The sequence below is a fragment of the Uranotaenia lowii genome, chromosome 3, assembly GCF_029784155.1.
Source record: "Uranotaenia lowii strain MFRU-FL chromosome 3, ASM2978415v1, whole genome shotgun sequence".
Lineage (NCBI taxonomy): Eukaryota > Metazoa > Arthropoda > Insecta > Diptera > Culicidae > Uranotaenia > Uranotaenia lowii.
The window spans coordinates 355,312,207-355,327,521 of record NC_073693.1 but is presented as its reverse complement, the minus strand read 5'-3'; the positions used below and the strand labels follow the sequence as shown (position 1 = coordinate 355,327,521).

At 36.1% G+C, this 15,315-nt stretch overlaps 2 protein-coding genes across 5 annotated transcripts in view; one reads left to right on the top strand and one right to left on the bottom strand.

The window, feature by feature from the left end:
- Positions 1 to 15,315, top strand: part of LOC129756308 (V-type proton ATPase subunit e 2-like) — a 404,689-nt gene that overhangs the window by 353,096 nt on the left and 36,278 nt on the right. The gene's annotated exons all lie outside the window — the stretch shown is intronic.
- The window catches only part of LOC129756298 (sodium-independent sulfate anion transporter), a 42,598-nt gene continuing 35,390 nt past the window's right edge, over positions 8,108 to 15,315 (bottom strand). For both annotated transcript variants that reach the window (XM_055753140.1, XM_055753139.1), the window contains exons 2-5: positions 12,246 to 12,806; positions 11,704 to 12,132; positions 8,674 to 9,613; positions 8,108 to 8,611 (exon numbers count right to left, since the gene is read on the bottom strand). In XM_055753140.1, the coding sequence (XP_055609115.1) occupies positions 8,316 to 8,611; positions 8,674 to 9,613; positions 11,704 to 12,132; positions 12,246 to 12,416 (1,836 nt within the window). In that variant the 5' untranslated portion in view covers positions 12,417 to 12,806 and the 3' untranslated portion in view covers positions 8,108 to 8,315. The remainder of the gene's footprint in view (positions 8,612 to 8,673; positions 9,614 to 11,703; positions 12,133 to 12,245; positions 12,807 to 15,315) is intronic.

Sequence of the window (15,315 nt, the reverse complement as noted above, 5' to 3'; positions counted from 1 at the left end):
GTGTGGTAGAAACGAATCCTGCTTTTGAGCTGGATCGGTTTCGACTAGTTTCGATCGATTTCAACTTGCTCCGTTGAACAACGACCAGACCTGTTTCGACCAAAACATGAGCCCGTTGAACAACGACCACTTGACAAAAACTAGTCGAAACCAATCGCTACTAACGATTGAACGCAGCTAATCTGGACGATTCCAAAGGGGCCACCGGGGCCACATTCAACCACCGTGCACAACCACCTTGACAAATTCTTCCGATTCTTGCATTCCATTCTCTTTATTCTTTGATTTCTTTTGCGTATTTCGATTTCGGCACTCATTTTGGGCTGCGGTCTCTCAAGGGCAGCGGTGTCATATATACAGATTTTTCTGTATTATACAGATTTTTCAACCTCAATACAGATAAGATACAGATACAGATTTTTATACAGATTTTTTAACATTAATACAGATTTATACAGATTTTTTAGAAAATTTAATTCAATTGTTGATGAAACGGTTTCCACGGGCTAACTGAGCTAAATCTTTTTAAACCTTTATCTTTCGAACTGCAGTATACCGCAAATGCTTTCAACAGCACATATAATTTATCCTATGTGTTTCTTAGACGAAACTTTTCATAGTTAGTCCTAAATGTGCTAAGGATTTAAAAAGTAGATTTACAATTTTTATCGATAACACATGGCAGAAAATTTCAAGCAATATAATAGTAATATAAGCTCTTATTTTAGATATATATACTAAAATAGGTTGAAAATGCATTCAATAAATTTATGCGCTGGCAAAACTACATGACAAAGATATAAAAATAATTGTTTCAATTTAGTTATCGACTTTCTCGAGAACCGCGAGTAATTTTGACTTTGGAGGAAAAAGTGATGAAAGTTTCCATTCTGTAATTTTTGTTCCAATTCAACAAAAAATGGGAATTTTGAGCTAAATTTAATGAACAAAATAAATCTTTCATATTTCTTGAGGCACCAGTCATAACGTTTTGTAGACTTCGGCAAGGTTGGGAAATAAGTTGAAATCCTAAATATCAAATTCTCAAAAACTTTTTTGAATGATGCCAGATTTATTATTTATATATTATTTATTTAGATTTTATTTAAAATAAATAAATAAATAAATAAATAAATTGATTGATTTGAATTTAGGAACCCAAAATCTTCCAAAATCAATTAAGTATTAAAACATAGGAAACATGAATGCCTTTCCCTTGTGTAACTTTCAATCATAACATGAATTTTAAGATTTTAGAAATAAGGTTGGGAAAATTTAGAAAACAGAAATGAAATTCTGAATTCAGAATAACATTCATAATTATATGGTTAATTATTTAGAATTATAACTCAAAATCATTGAGCTAAATCTTAAGCATTTTGCCTTCCGATTAAGACAATTAAAAACATAGTTTAAAAGTTTCCTGTAGTTTCCGTTGAACATACTTACACCAATACTAATGCGTGTTTTGTGCGTTTTGCACACGAATTTCTAGACACACCGAAACGAAATAAAAAATTTCGTAATATTAAATGAGACTGAAAAAGCGATGATGGGACAATCTGAATTTATTTTTCCATGCATCTGCAGAGTTCCGCGACATTTTGGCGGTTTGCTTTTTGTGGATGTGTTCACATTAATAGACCATCTTGGTCTTAGCCGTCCGCAAACAAAAAATGAATAACAAAAATTGCGTGGACGTGTTTCAAACGCATTCGAGACGTAAAACCATTAAATTTCATGAAATAAGATAACTTTATGACAAGTTTTTATTTCATTCATTCCCCCCGGGGCAAGTGCAAACGTCTTCTACCGCACAGCACAGGAATAATTGCAGGAAGAGTTAGCACAGCAACAATTCCACCGACTCGAAACACACAGAACCGACTGCCGACTGAATCCAAGCATCCAGAGCACTTGATGAGAATGAAATGGCGAAAACGAAACAAAAACATGCTCTCTGTCTGACACACACGCTGCATGTGTGTTAGTGTGGTAGAAACGAATCCTGCTTTTGAGCTGGATCGGTTTCGACTAGTTTCGATCGATTTCAACTTGCTCCGTTGAACAACGACCAGACCTGTTTCGACCAAAACATGAGCCCGTTGAACAACGACCACTTGACAAAAACTAGTCGAAACCAATCGCTACTAACGATTGAACGCAGCTAATCTGGACGATTCCAAAGGGGCCACCGGGGCCACATTCAACCACCGTGCACAACCACCTTGACAAATTCTTCCGATTCTTGCATTCCATTCTCTTTATTCTTTGATTTCTTTTGCGTATTTCGATTTCGGCACTCATTTTGGGCTGCGGTCTCTCAAGGGCAGCGGTGTCATATATACAGATTTTTCTGTATTATACAGATTTTTCAACCTCAATACAGATAAGATACAGATACAGATTTTTATACAGATTTTTTAACATTAATACAGATTTATACAGATTTTTTAGAAAATTTAATTCAATTGTTGATGAAACGGTTTCCACGGGCTAACTGAGCTAAATCTTTTTAAACCTTTATCTTTCGAACTGCAGTATACCGCAAATGCTTTCAACAGCACATATAATTTATCCTATGTGTTTCTTAGACGAAACTTTTCATAGTTAGTCCTAAATGTGCTAAGGATTTAAAAAGTAGATTTACAATTTTTATCGATAACACATGGCAGAAAATTTCAAGCAATATAATAGTAATATAAGCTCTTATTTTAGATATATATACTAAAATAGGTTGAAAATGCATTCAATAAATTTATGCGCTGGCAAAACTACATGACAAAGATATAAAAATAATTGTTTCAATTTAGTTATCGACTTTCTCGAGAACCGCGAGTAATTTTGACTTTGGAGGAAAAAGTGATGAAAGTTTCCATTCTGTAATTTTTGTTCCAATTCAACAAAAAATGGGAATTTTGAGCTAAATTTAATGAACAAAATAAATCTTTCATATTTCTTGAGGCACCAGTCATAACGTTTTGTAGACTTCGGCAAGGTTGGGAAATAAGTTGAAATCCTAAATATCAAATTCTCAAAAACTTTTTTGAATGATGCCAGATTTATTATTTATATATTATTTATTTAGATTTTATTTAAAATAAATAAATAAATAAATAAATAAATTGATTGATTTGAATTTAGGAACCCAAAATCTTCCAAAATCAATTAAGTATTAAAACATAGGAAACATGAATGCCTTTCCCTTGTGTAACTTTCAATCATAACATGAATTTTAAGATTTTAGAAATAAGGTTGGGAAAATTTAGAAAACAGAAATGAAATTCTGAATTCAGAATAACATTCATAATTATATGGTTAATTATTTAGAATTATAACTCAAAATCATTGAGCTAAATCTTAAGCATTTTGCCTTCCGATTAAGACAATTAAAAACATAGTTTAAAAGTTTCCTGTATTAAAATGAAAAAAACTCAACAAAATGCTGTTCAAATGTGACAAACTTTTAAAATTTGTCCTAAGGTTGTGGCCAACAAAATTGCATGTTTTCATCTGGCGGGAGTTAATTAGCCTTTAGTAATAATTTTATATCTAACAAAAAAAACTTAGCAATCTAGATCAGAGATTCGCGTCCCTCGAGACCACAATGTGCGGCCCGCGAATCCTTTGCGAATTGAATTATTTTCGCAATTTTTGCCTGCGGTAGTACGTTAGATATCATAAAATACCCGCCAATAAACCAGAAATAGTTGATACGGCGATGACTTGTTTAAATATGTAATTTACGTGTTCCTGTTTGCATTTATCCCTCAATCATTCATATTGGGGACTTTTTTCCAGAATTGTAACATTCAATGTGTTTTTCAAAGGGTCCTAATTTTTCTTGAGCGTTTTTAAATTCAAAATCTGTAACTAAATGAAAGTCGGCAAACGCAATTTAAAAAAAAACGGAAGAATATTCATGAGCACATAATGATGATTTTCATATTTTTGTCAAAGATAAAGTTGTATGATAAATCAACTCATCAGAAATTTTTTTTGAAAACGTTATTATTTTATCAAATTGGAAAAAAATGCTAATTTCGTTAGTAATTGAATTAAAACTCAGCATGAAAAGTGCCGAAAAAAAAAATTTACATTCATGATAAAACCCTGCATTGTAATTTTGTATTTGATTCAAAAAATCTGTGGAAATGTTCTCTGATGTTATACCAAACGTTGACAAATTCAGTCTTTTCACTTGGTAAATAACAATTCATATTCAAAACGTTAAGATATTTTCTTAAACAGGCCTTCGAAATCTTTTCCCAGTAGCACTAAAGTTTAATTAATAAAATCTATTAAAAAATGCTAGAAAACAATAAAGAATGTAGACTCTCCTAAAATTTGCTTGGGAATCTGTGAAATTTTTGTTATTCCCAGGATTTCAGCAAATTTGGTTGACACGTTATATTAAAAATGTTTTTCGCGAATTGCAGGAAAAAAAATCAGGGCTTCGTAGGGCCAATTTAAACTGTGGTTTTTTTTTGGAAATACGTACAGAAAACCGAAATTTAGATAAGCGAATTTGAACCACAAAAATAAAAAAATATATACCACTAGTTTTTTAGTTATTGCTGTGATATAGATACATAGCTCCAGAAGACTTAAAGAAAGTTAAACGCGTTTGTGCATCGTACGTTTTTAAGGAAAAATGTGATGCAAATGATGTCTATGTTTGGAAGAACGAATGTTTGCGAAGAAGTTAAAGTTAATTGAAAAACTATATTTTCAAAGATTTAAAATAAATGATTTGCAATAAGAAAATCGCTAAAAATTTGTAATTATTACGATTTAACTTTTTATTATCTAGCAAATCTTTTTGTTATTATCTATAGAGTTCGATAAATGATTGACGAGTTTTATTTCATATTAGCGCGGCCCGCCGAGAATATTTTGAAATAAAACTGGCCCGTTGGTTCAATAGGTTTCTCGCTCCTGCTCTAGATAAAGTTCAATTAATGAAATAAATTGTCAATTTGTGAATAATGAATACGTTAAAACTATCAAAACTGATTTCCAAAAAGCATATTAGGCGATAAGCTTACATAGAAAACAATAATATAAGTTTTTGGTCGTTAAAGTTCAAATACAGATAAATACAGATTTTTTCATGAGGCCGATACAGATTTTAAAAAAAACCATCTGACAACCCTGCTCAAGGGAGCTCATTCCTATGATAAGATTCTAGATGGCTGTACACGCTAATTTTTGGCTACCCCTTAACGAATACTTTTGACCCGTTATTCGATAAGACTGGGAGAACTCCTTTTTAAGGATAAAGCCACTGTACCCTTTAAGGGGTATTCAGCTTGATAACGCTTGTAGCGGATCAAAATTACCCCTTATTTCAAACGCTCGTACCGGATGAAAATTACCCCTTATTTGAAACGCTTTTGTCTGCTGGAAATTTCAGGAGCTGCTTATGGGAAATATGGTTTTTGAACGATAAATTGAAACTAAATGTTGTGTTTTGTTTTGTTTATTTAAGTTCCAATTATCTCTTGGATTGGATAAACTTTTTTCAAAAAAACATTTCACTGATTTGGTTTTCATCTCCTCCGTTTCCTCGTTGAAGTTGAATCCTGAAACAAAATTGATGAACAAAAGATGAGATTTTAAATATGGAATACAAAAACCACAAAACTTACCACCAATATTAGTCCACTGCTGTTCATGTTGAATCCTTCTGGTTTTCGTCGCTGGTTCGTCCGGAGTCCGGAACTTTGCTGTGCTGCTAAAATGAAAATGAATCAAAATTCTGAAAATAATACAATTTAAATTATCAACAAATCACTTACCACAACCTCTCTCATCTTGCCAAAGCAATCATTTTGGATGTAACGCATCTAAATCTGCCCCTTTTGAAAGGAATCGAGCATTTCGAAATAAGGGGTAATATTGATCCGATATAATGACCCGTTATTTGACAGATTGTGGAGGTTTTCAATAACGGGTCAATATTACGCCTTTAAGGGGTAGCCAAAAGTTAGCGTGCATGTATTTTTCTTTGTCAGGTTTCAGTTGTGTTCTCAAATTCAAAAACTGAAACAAATCGTTCACTGTTTTCTAGTCGCGTTCTCGTTAACGAAATTATTCCACAAAAAATAAAAGAAACACTAGCACTATAAATTTTATTATCACATAAAGCAGATTATTCTATTCGACAAAATCTATCTATAACTACAAACTAAGTTTCCGAAGGGTCCGATGCTCATTTGGCAAGCGCGTTTCACTATAGTAAGCCAGACTATCAGGGTTCACTTCCCACTGCCCCTTCCAAATTAGGTTAAGGAAATTTTGTGAGTCATACGGACATAATAAGCTCAAAAAATGTATTGTAATACACACAGAATAAAGAAGCAAGAATTTTTAAACTCTAAGAAGAATAAAAAAAATGTAAACTCTCCGTATAAAACGAATACCAATGGTCAATATCAAGGTGTGTATATATTCAGGAGGTGTTACCGAATATCGAATTCCCGATTCAGCCATTTTGGCTATGTAGGCTATGCAACTATACGGAACTCATGAAGTTTGTTTACCAACAAACCACCGAAAAGCTGAGCAAAAAATAAACAAACTCATTTAGAGCCCCGCTCACTCCTCACCTACTTACTGTGAAAGTCGGAGAACCAGGGGGGTGACAGCCCTATCCTTTGTCATTGATTTTGACAACCATCAAAATTACGGGCCCACGATTTTGTGGGCCCATAACAAACCTGACATTTTGCTGTCAAGGGACCGGACTAGATGTCAAATCCTAGAGAATTATGAATGATTGCACACTAACACAACAATCATTCTGGTTCCTCATTGGTTGAAATTTTGACTTTTTCAACTCTGTACTGCTTCGAGAGGAAAACACCATAAACGTTTATCCCGATGGATAGAGAAAAAGAAAAAGATTCTTGTTCGCAAGAAGAACCAGATTGTCACCCCCCTGCGGAGAACCTAGTGTATCAAAAGACCCACATCTGTTACATCGAGAGACCCCTTGTCAAACAGGAAGAGCACGAAGGTGGAAAAGTAGTGAAAGTGAAAAAATAACGGTCAGTAAGCAGCGACAGGATTCAGAAGTGGAAGTTATTTTGAGCAGTGAAATTTGAATTTAAAAACAAAGTAAATCTGTATAGAAAGAATGATAAACTGATGAAATATGTTGATGTTGGTAGGACGAAAACTAGAATGTAAGTGAATCTTTATTTTATAATGAATGTAAATATTAACATCTATCATTTCTAAATATAGCTTTAAAGCAACTCCTAAAGCAGAAAAACGAGTTTGACTAAAAGAATCGTTTGAGCCCACATCAACAGTCAATATAAGTCTCACTAACTGGACCATTAACAGAGGAGCTTTGCCGATAAAGCAGTTCCGGGTCATGCTAAAAATTAATGCAGACGCTTACTTACCATGCCCTTAAATCGTCACATTTAGCATTTTTATCCGGGGTTCGGCCGGCTAAAGAAAAAATTTTGTTCCCTTCTAAAACTTATGGGATGAATAAACCCAAGTGGCTTAAAGTCCCGAATAAAACAACAAAACAAACCCTTATAAAACTCGATTTACTCCTCAGATCTAAAATAAAAATTATATATGTAGTTATCTCGCCAATAACTCGAAAAAAAATCATTTTCAATCATTCTGGTTCGAAATTCATCTGTCAAATTCCTCATCGATTCCACTATGTTACCAATGCTAGTTTACATGTCGATTTTTTGAGATTATGACGGAATGATAATTTAAATTTTGATTCCAATCCATCTGGAACGATTGTATGAGTAAACGTAATTCCGCCACTCGCTTTAACTTGCTCCCATCGAATCCATTGTTGTGGAACAAAGGGAACAAAGGCTCCAGAACCCACTTATGAAGCTTTCCAATAAACTGTCCAGTACCAACTTCAAAATATGAACTCAAAACAATTTCCTAAGCATGGAAAATTTGGACTTTTTCAATGCATTATGACACTCAATTACGTCAGAATAAATAAAATTCGAATTTTCAATGACAAATTTAGTTTTTATACTCCACTGTCTTCATCTATTATTATTTATCCATGTATTATTTTGCGAGAGCGATGGATACTAAAAAACATAAACCATTATCATAAATTTATTTTCTTAGTATATTTTACAACAAAAATACAAACAGAAAAGTGAATTTACAGAGGAACATTCAAAAAATCTCAAGAGATTTGCGCTAGAGAGTACAGGTTTCGTTTCTACACAGTACGTTTTACATCTAAATCTTACATATCGTGCGATATATCTTACAGTACTATAATGGTTCAATTTGATCGAATGAACCTGTCATTCTTCGACTTCGGCCAGCAAAGCAACTGGTTGATCGATCTGATTTGACGTTGAGGATGGTAAGAGCGGTGAAATTACTTCCCTAAGTTCGGCCTTTCGCGATTCGCTGGTCAAATCTAGAAGTACAGCTTCCAACTCTTGCTCGTTGTTCGCTTCCAGCAGGGTCCCCTTCAGCGTTTCTTTGAGCATTTTGCGAACATCGCTTGAAGGGCCTAGCACTACCAGGGGTATCTTTTTCGTGTCCAATTCTTTGCGAAGTCCACCAAGCCCAGTTGCAGCCGTATAGTCAAATTCTATAAGACGAAAGAAATATTAGAAAAAACTTTTAAATTCATATTGTTAGGATGTGACTCACCGTGCACAATTCGGCAATCCAGAACAACTGGTATATTTCCATGGTTTTTGATGGCTTTCGAAATCGCACTTCTAACCCATTCAACAGCGGGGAAGTACAATAGGCTGTGGCGTGGACGAATTATGATGTATTGCACATCTGAAGCTGTGGATTCGACATCAACGCTGAGTACTGGGCGAGCAGTTCTGTAAACCACGAATGCTAAATCAGCTAACACGCCAGCGAGTAATCCTAGTTCAACTCCAACAATCAAACTCAGCACAAATGTTACTGCTCCCGGAATCAGTTCTCTCTTGTTACATCTCCACAGAGGTCGAATTACTTCATATTCAATCATGAATATGACTGCGGAAATAATAACCGCACTGAGAGCTGCCTTGGGTATGTACTGGAAATAAGGAGTCAATAGCCCCAAGGCCAGCAACACCAGAGCTCCTGTATAAATTCCACCGATGGGGGTTTTCACGCCACTGGCATGATTGACAGCACTCCGAGAGAATGATCCCGTAACTGGTATAGAACTGAAAAACGACCCAAAAACGTTACTCAACGAAAGTGCAATCAGTTCTTTTGTAGGGTTGATTCCACTGCCACCAAAAGCCTTAGAAATGGCTACGTTCCCTAAAACTGCAATGACTGGAACCAAAGCGATGTTGACTCCCATTTCAGAAACCATTCCTTGAAAATTAACCTCGGTTGTGGTGTTGTTGGGACCAGGGATTTCGGTGGAGAACGGAGGCAGGGCAAATGCTGGAATACCGCTCTTAACGGTACCAGTCAGAATGAATGGGCGTTCTCCTTGACGATCGAAGTAGAACGCAATGAGACTGGTTATTAACACCAATAGAGCGTTTCGGGCGGTAGCAATCAACCAGAACGCCACTCCCAGGATTTTTCGACCTTGCCCGGCATCGGCAGGGGTTTTCACGTCCTTCAGTTTCTGTAAAAATATTTTTGTTAAATTAGTAACATTTGTGTAATTCCGAATAATGTTTCAAAAATATTGTTATATGACATTGTTGTATGACATTTCTTTTAATAAAAACTAAATTATTACGGAACACTATCGTGACAGTTTCTGTTTTTATCAAAACATGTCCAGAGAAATTAGCGATTTGGCAAAGAAACTCCCAGGACAGGACAAGCATCTACAATTGCATAATAACCCGGCTTCTCGCAAATTCACAAAGTGTTGTGTGAAACGCACATTTGACTGCTTCGTTTCCGAATGCTCCGCCCATTTACTAAAGCTGCATAAACCCAACGCAAAAGCAATGGCTCTGCCGTGAGAGAAGGAGCGATCTGAGGAGCATTGAGGAGAAATGTCAACCTTCGGCGTTGGCGCGCTACCAGGAAGCACATTATTCCGACAAACTAGTACATCATATTCTGGTTATTCAATTACCTCCCAAGCACCATAAGTCCTTTGAAACATTTCCCTGAAAGCTTAACCAGCCCATTCAAAGTCCTGATGTGCATGCTAGAAAATTTCAGTTTCCATTGATAAAATAATTCAAATTCCAAAATCGAGCTGGAGAGGACGCTATTCTGCCCTCATAGATTTCTCAAGGAATCGTTGAGCTTTTTTAACCCTGGGCTTACGGAACCCATAATTTTGACGGGTTTGGAGTATCATTTGGCAAATTAAAAAAAACCTTGAGTTTCCAGGAAAAATCTTTTTGATTGTAAAAAAAGAATTTCAACAAGACAAGCATTCTCTGGTATTCAGTTTTTTCTGGAGCTTTCTGTTAAAGGATTTCTTTACGGCAGCCCGTCATTTTGACGAGTTCGTAATATTTATTTACATTGAAGCGATGCTTCATTCTTTCTGAATTACAAAATATGATTTTGAAGGTAAAAAAAATATGCACATTGAACACAAAAACAGTTTCTGTATTAGTACATTATTCCCCAAGCAATCAAAAGTCGCCTTTTTACTTTAAGATGAAACTCCGAAGTTCACATTTGGCTCAAAAAATGTTTTAAGGAAGCTTCAGGTGACTCTTGTCACGTAAAAGTTACACAGAAACTTCCATCGCCTTTTGAAAGGTTAAATTGTCGATAACGGAACTTCTAAGCGCTTTTAATGCAACTTCTTCCAAGAAGGTCGATAACGTTCGCTTAACACTTTCTAACGTACCGTTAAGATACTTCTAGGTGTTTTAAAGAACCTTTTTGGGAATTCTAAGCGACATGTCAAAAATGTCTGTCAATTCTTGTCATGGTATTTGTTTTGTTTATATCTGTACTGATATTTACAAATGAAATTTAAAAAAAATTTCGAATTTTTCTTATCAATGTTAAGATATTCGAATAAATTGTTAATGATGAGAAATTTGTTTTTATTTATATGGTGTATTGAAAGTCCTTTAAACGAAATAAGGTATTGACCAACAATCATCTCAAATGACATGAACTTCAAATACAAATTATTACAGTAGCAATGAACTATTGCTGGATTGGTCGAGAAGCTGGTGAGTTTCATTGCAACCTAGAGAACAGCAGTTCAATTCTCTAGGCGTAAGTGGCTTTTGCAATCAATGAAATAGACCATGATAGACCTGCAAACTAGCTATCTGTCAACCGGATTTTTTTTTCGGTGCGTAGAAGTTTTAACATTCTCTTAGAAGCTGAATAGCATCCTCTTCAGCCACCCAAACGAACTTCAAAGTAGCTTTAAACACTTAAATTTTGGGCTGATTAGCATTCTCTTCAGACAGGAACGAGAGCTGATTAAGCTTCTATGAAACCTTTTTAAGGGAATTCTGGTTGTTTGGGTCTTGATGTAAATCACCTTAAAAGATTTGGATTAGATGTTTAAATTTCTAGATATAACGTTTTGAAATTAATTTTATAATGGAATTCAATAGACGCCCTGTAATAATCACAGGGGTACATTAGCTTAAATACATTACATTAGCTTACGTTTTAATGATTTGGAAGTCTTTAGTGAGAAATGCCTTTTTTAATTTATAACTCAAGTAGAAACTAACCATGTTGGGAACTGTGAATGGAATAATAATAACTCACCCGCAGAGCCAGCAGCACGGCAATCGATACGAACCCCAAGACACTGTCAGGAATGCGCGCTTCTCCGAACTTCATAATCACCGTTTGAATGGTCTCGGCAAAGCCGGATCCCGAGCCTCCACGGATGCCAAGCAGAGCCTTCAGCTGAGAGGCCCCGATGATGAGTGCCGTCGCGGACGTGAAGCCAACGGTTACCGGTAGCGAAATCAAATCCACCAGAGCACCAAGCCTCAGCACTGCCATCAGCAGTTCCACTATACCCGATAGAAAGCACAGCAGTATGGCAAATTGGGGCCCCGATATGCCACCATGACCCGTGTGCCGGCTGGTCATTAGAGCTAGTAGAGCCGTGGGTCCGATTGTCACCTCTCGGCATCCACCCATCAGTGCGTAGATTAATCCACCGACGAACGCCGAATATAGTCCATACTGTGTGTTTGCAATAAAATGGACAGTTTATTAGCTTCGTATGACAGCACTAATTAAGTGATTACCGTCATTTCAACCCATAGATGCTATGTGATGACGCCTAACGAACATACCTGTGGTTCCAGTCCGGCTAGTGTGGCGTAGGCCAGGCCCTGCGGGAGAACCGTTAGTCCCACCGTAATTCCAGCAATCAAATCTGCCACTGCAAACTGTGCATTGTATCCCCGGAGCCACCGAGCACCCGGTATTATCTTCTCCACCTGTGTGAGACCCATTTCCCGCATCTGGTGACTGATCCTCACGCGCGTTTCAGGCGCTCGTCTCTTCAGTCAGACCCTGAACCGGCCGGCTTCGATCAAGCGATCGATCGAAAAAAAAAACTCGTTCCGTGCGACTCCACCACGCTAGGTTTTCTGTTTTGCAACACTTTTTCCGCTCTGCTCGTAACTGCTCTGCGTTGAGTTGGTTTTATCACTGATATGCTATACATGTACCTCTTTCTATGTTGGTAGCTATGTACCTATATGATACGCACGAGACTCCAATTTGGAGAACGCGTGCTCGCTGGTGTAGAGTCCGTCTGGCTGGCAGGAGCGAAAGAATGCAAATAAGCCCGTTCGTGTTATGCTGGTGGTGTTTTAAGCATTCTTAATTCTTGGGCGATCGCGCAGAACCTGTTTTGGGGATATGAAAGGATCCAAAGTAAAAGCAGGTTTAGGAGATGATTCACAATGTTTTCGACTGTGAGATTGATTTTGCATGGGCTTGAGAAGCTTGCAATTGATTCATTACAATTTGGACCTGGTTAGCGCGTTTCGTTGATTTGAAGATTTTTAAGGTAATTTGATTCTGAAGCATTTTATAATTAGAAATTAGAGATATCTATGCTAACCAACTTACAAATTAATAAAAATAAAATAAAAGGGCAGACTCCCATACAAAACCTGTAACAACCAACTATAGGGTCCAAGTTCCGTTACAATCGTTTTTACAGAGAACCAATCAAGCCCCGAACATGTTTCTTAAGCGAAGAATGAATAACGTTCGTGCTTAAGGCCTTGAACGTAACTGGTTCAGGTGGTGAGTATCATTCATGAATTAAGCTACTATAGATACTTGTTGGTACTGACAGGCGTAAACAGAAGCGTCCCACACATGCCGGTTACTGTAATGTCGAAACGAAACAAAAAAAAACAAACTGGATCTTCTTGTTGTTGTGATAGAGGCCGTGTCTTTGAACTCTAGAAACAATTCCAAGTGTAACCAAAGTAGAAGCACGCAGCTTTGCAGACTTAAAAATAGACTTGGGCTAAAGTTTTTTTAATCGACATTTGAAATTATCAGACAAAGTCACCAACAAACAATCGTTTCATCATTGATCAATTTCTAAGTTGGGAATTCAACTAAAACGTGTATCTAGATATTAGTTCAGATACAATAACTTATACTGCTTTCAATCAATAAATAATACCTACATTCACTTACTACGAGAAAACACCTGTTCAAACACATAATGTTTGGAAAACACAATACATAAGTTGAAGGTGGCGATCAAATTGATAAACAGATGAATTTGAATAAAAGTTTCAGTATTTGAAAAAAAAATTGAACATTTTTCTTCTTTCGTTTTTTAAAACTAACATAAATAAACAAGATTTTCCTGAATGAAACGAGTAAATTAATCATCTTCGGTGTCTGTCAATTTCATTTTTAATCGTAATTTTTTTCCCGTATATTTTGGTATTATCAATTTACATTTGACCACCATAATTTCTCTCTCCAACAAGATATGAGGCCCTCAGAGTCAAGGGGGTATAACTGCATAAAAGCTTCTCTCGAGAGATCACGTTTCAAGGTTTCCGTACTGTGCGATTTTCTATGTATTTTTCGAAAAGTTGTGATTTCATCAATCAATTAAGTATGTAGCTGAAATTGTAAATATATAGAAAAAATGTAGCAATTAAAAATTGAAGATGAAGATTCATTTGGCATTGTTATGTATATTTATTTTAAATGATTTTTTCTGATTGTTTAAAAATAGGAAAATTTTTTGACCGAAACATTACCACAATATCTCAAATTATGTGGCTAATGATTCCACAAGATTATTATTTGCAATTTTGTGGCATTTCAGTGGCGTGTTGATTTTCATGAAAAATGTCCTGCCTTTGTATGTCAAAGTGCAAGACAAAACTATGAGCATATATCATACATTTCCTCGCACTAAGTAATAAAATGCGTTCACAGGTCAACAACCTATGTGGAAATATGCTTCTGAAGAACGACGAGGATGACAGTTGGATTGAAATTTTTATCTCAACACACTTCCAAGCTATCAAAGTGGTCCCACTTTTCTCTACCGGCTACTCTACTCTCTCTGGCTTAGAAGACTTGAACGCTATCCTCTAGGCCACGGTCGGCGGCTTTCCATTCTTACACGGAAAAAAATTGCATGGGCTTTTCGAATACAGAGTCATGATAGCTTTACTATATCCATCATTTAGTATTTTCAACCATGATTTAGTATTTTTTACCGAAAATCTGGGCGATAATACTACGACATAGTATTTTTACTATGCGAACTTTGACAGCTCATAGTAATTTTCTCGTGTCTTAATTACCATGCGCATGATATTTTGATATTACTTAATTCGTGTTCTTGAAATTACTATGCCCATGGTAATGTTGAAATACCGTCATTTGTGTTGTCAAAAATACTATGTGCATTATAATTCATAGTAATTTTACTATGTGCTTCATTCGAGTGTTTGTTTTTTACGGGCCAGCCGTTCGCGATTTCGGAACGCGAACAAAATTATCGGATTGTCGGTTTGTCGGATCGGGAAAATTATTTCCTCAGGTGAGTAAATTGTGTTTTTTTTGTTACTTCCAATTAACTGCTTATGAAATATGCTAACAGAACAATTTTCCTATATTGTTGTCGAAAGATTTCCCAGATTGTGTCGTCGACCAGCTGGAAAGGGCCTCAACGAGCCTTTGAACCAACGCTCCCGGAGCGGGACAGCATATTAGTCTGGTCGGAAATTTTTCAGGTTAGTGAGATTTAGTTCTATTTTATTCACCAGCGGATAGGCGAATTTACCATTTTTTTTTCAATTCCATGTGTGATACTGTTTTTTTCTTAATTTATTTAGTGTCGGCGAATGCACTCGAGCTCCTCAA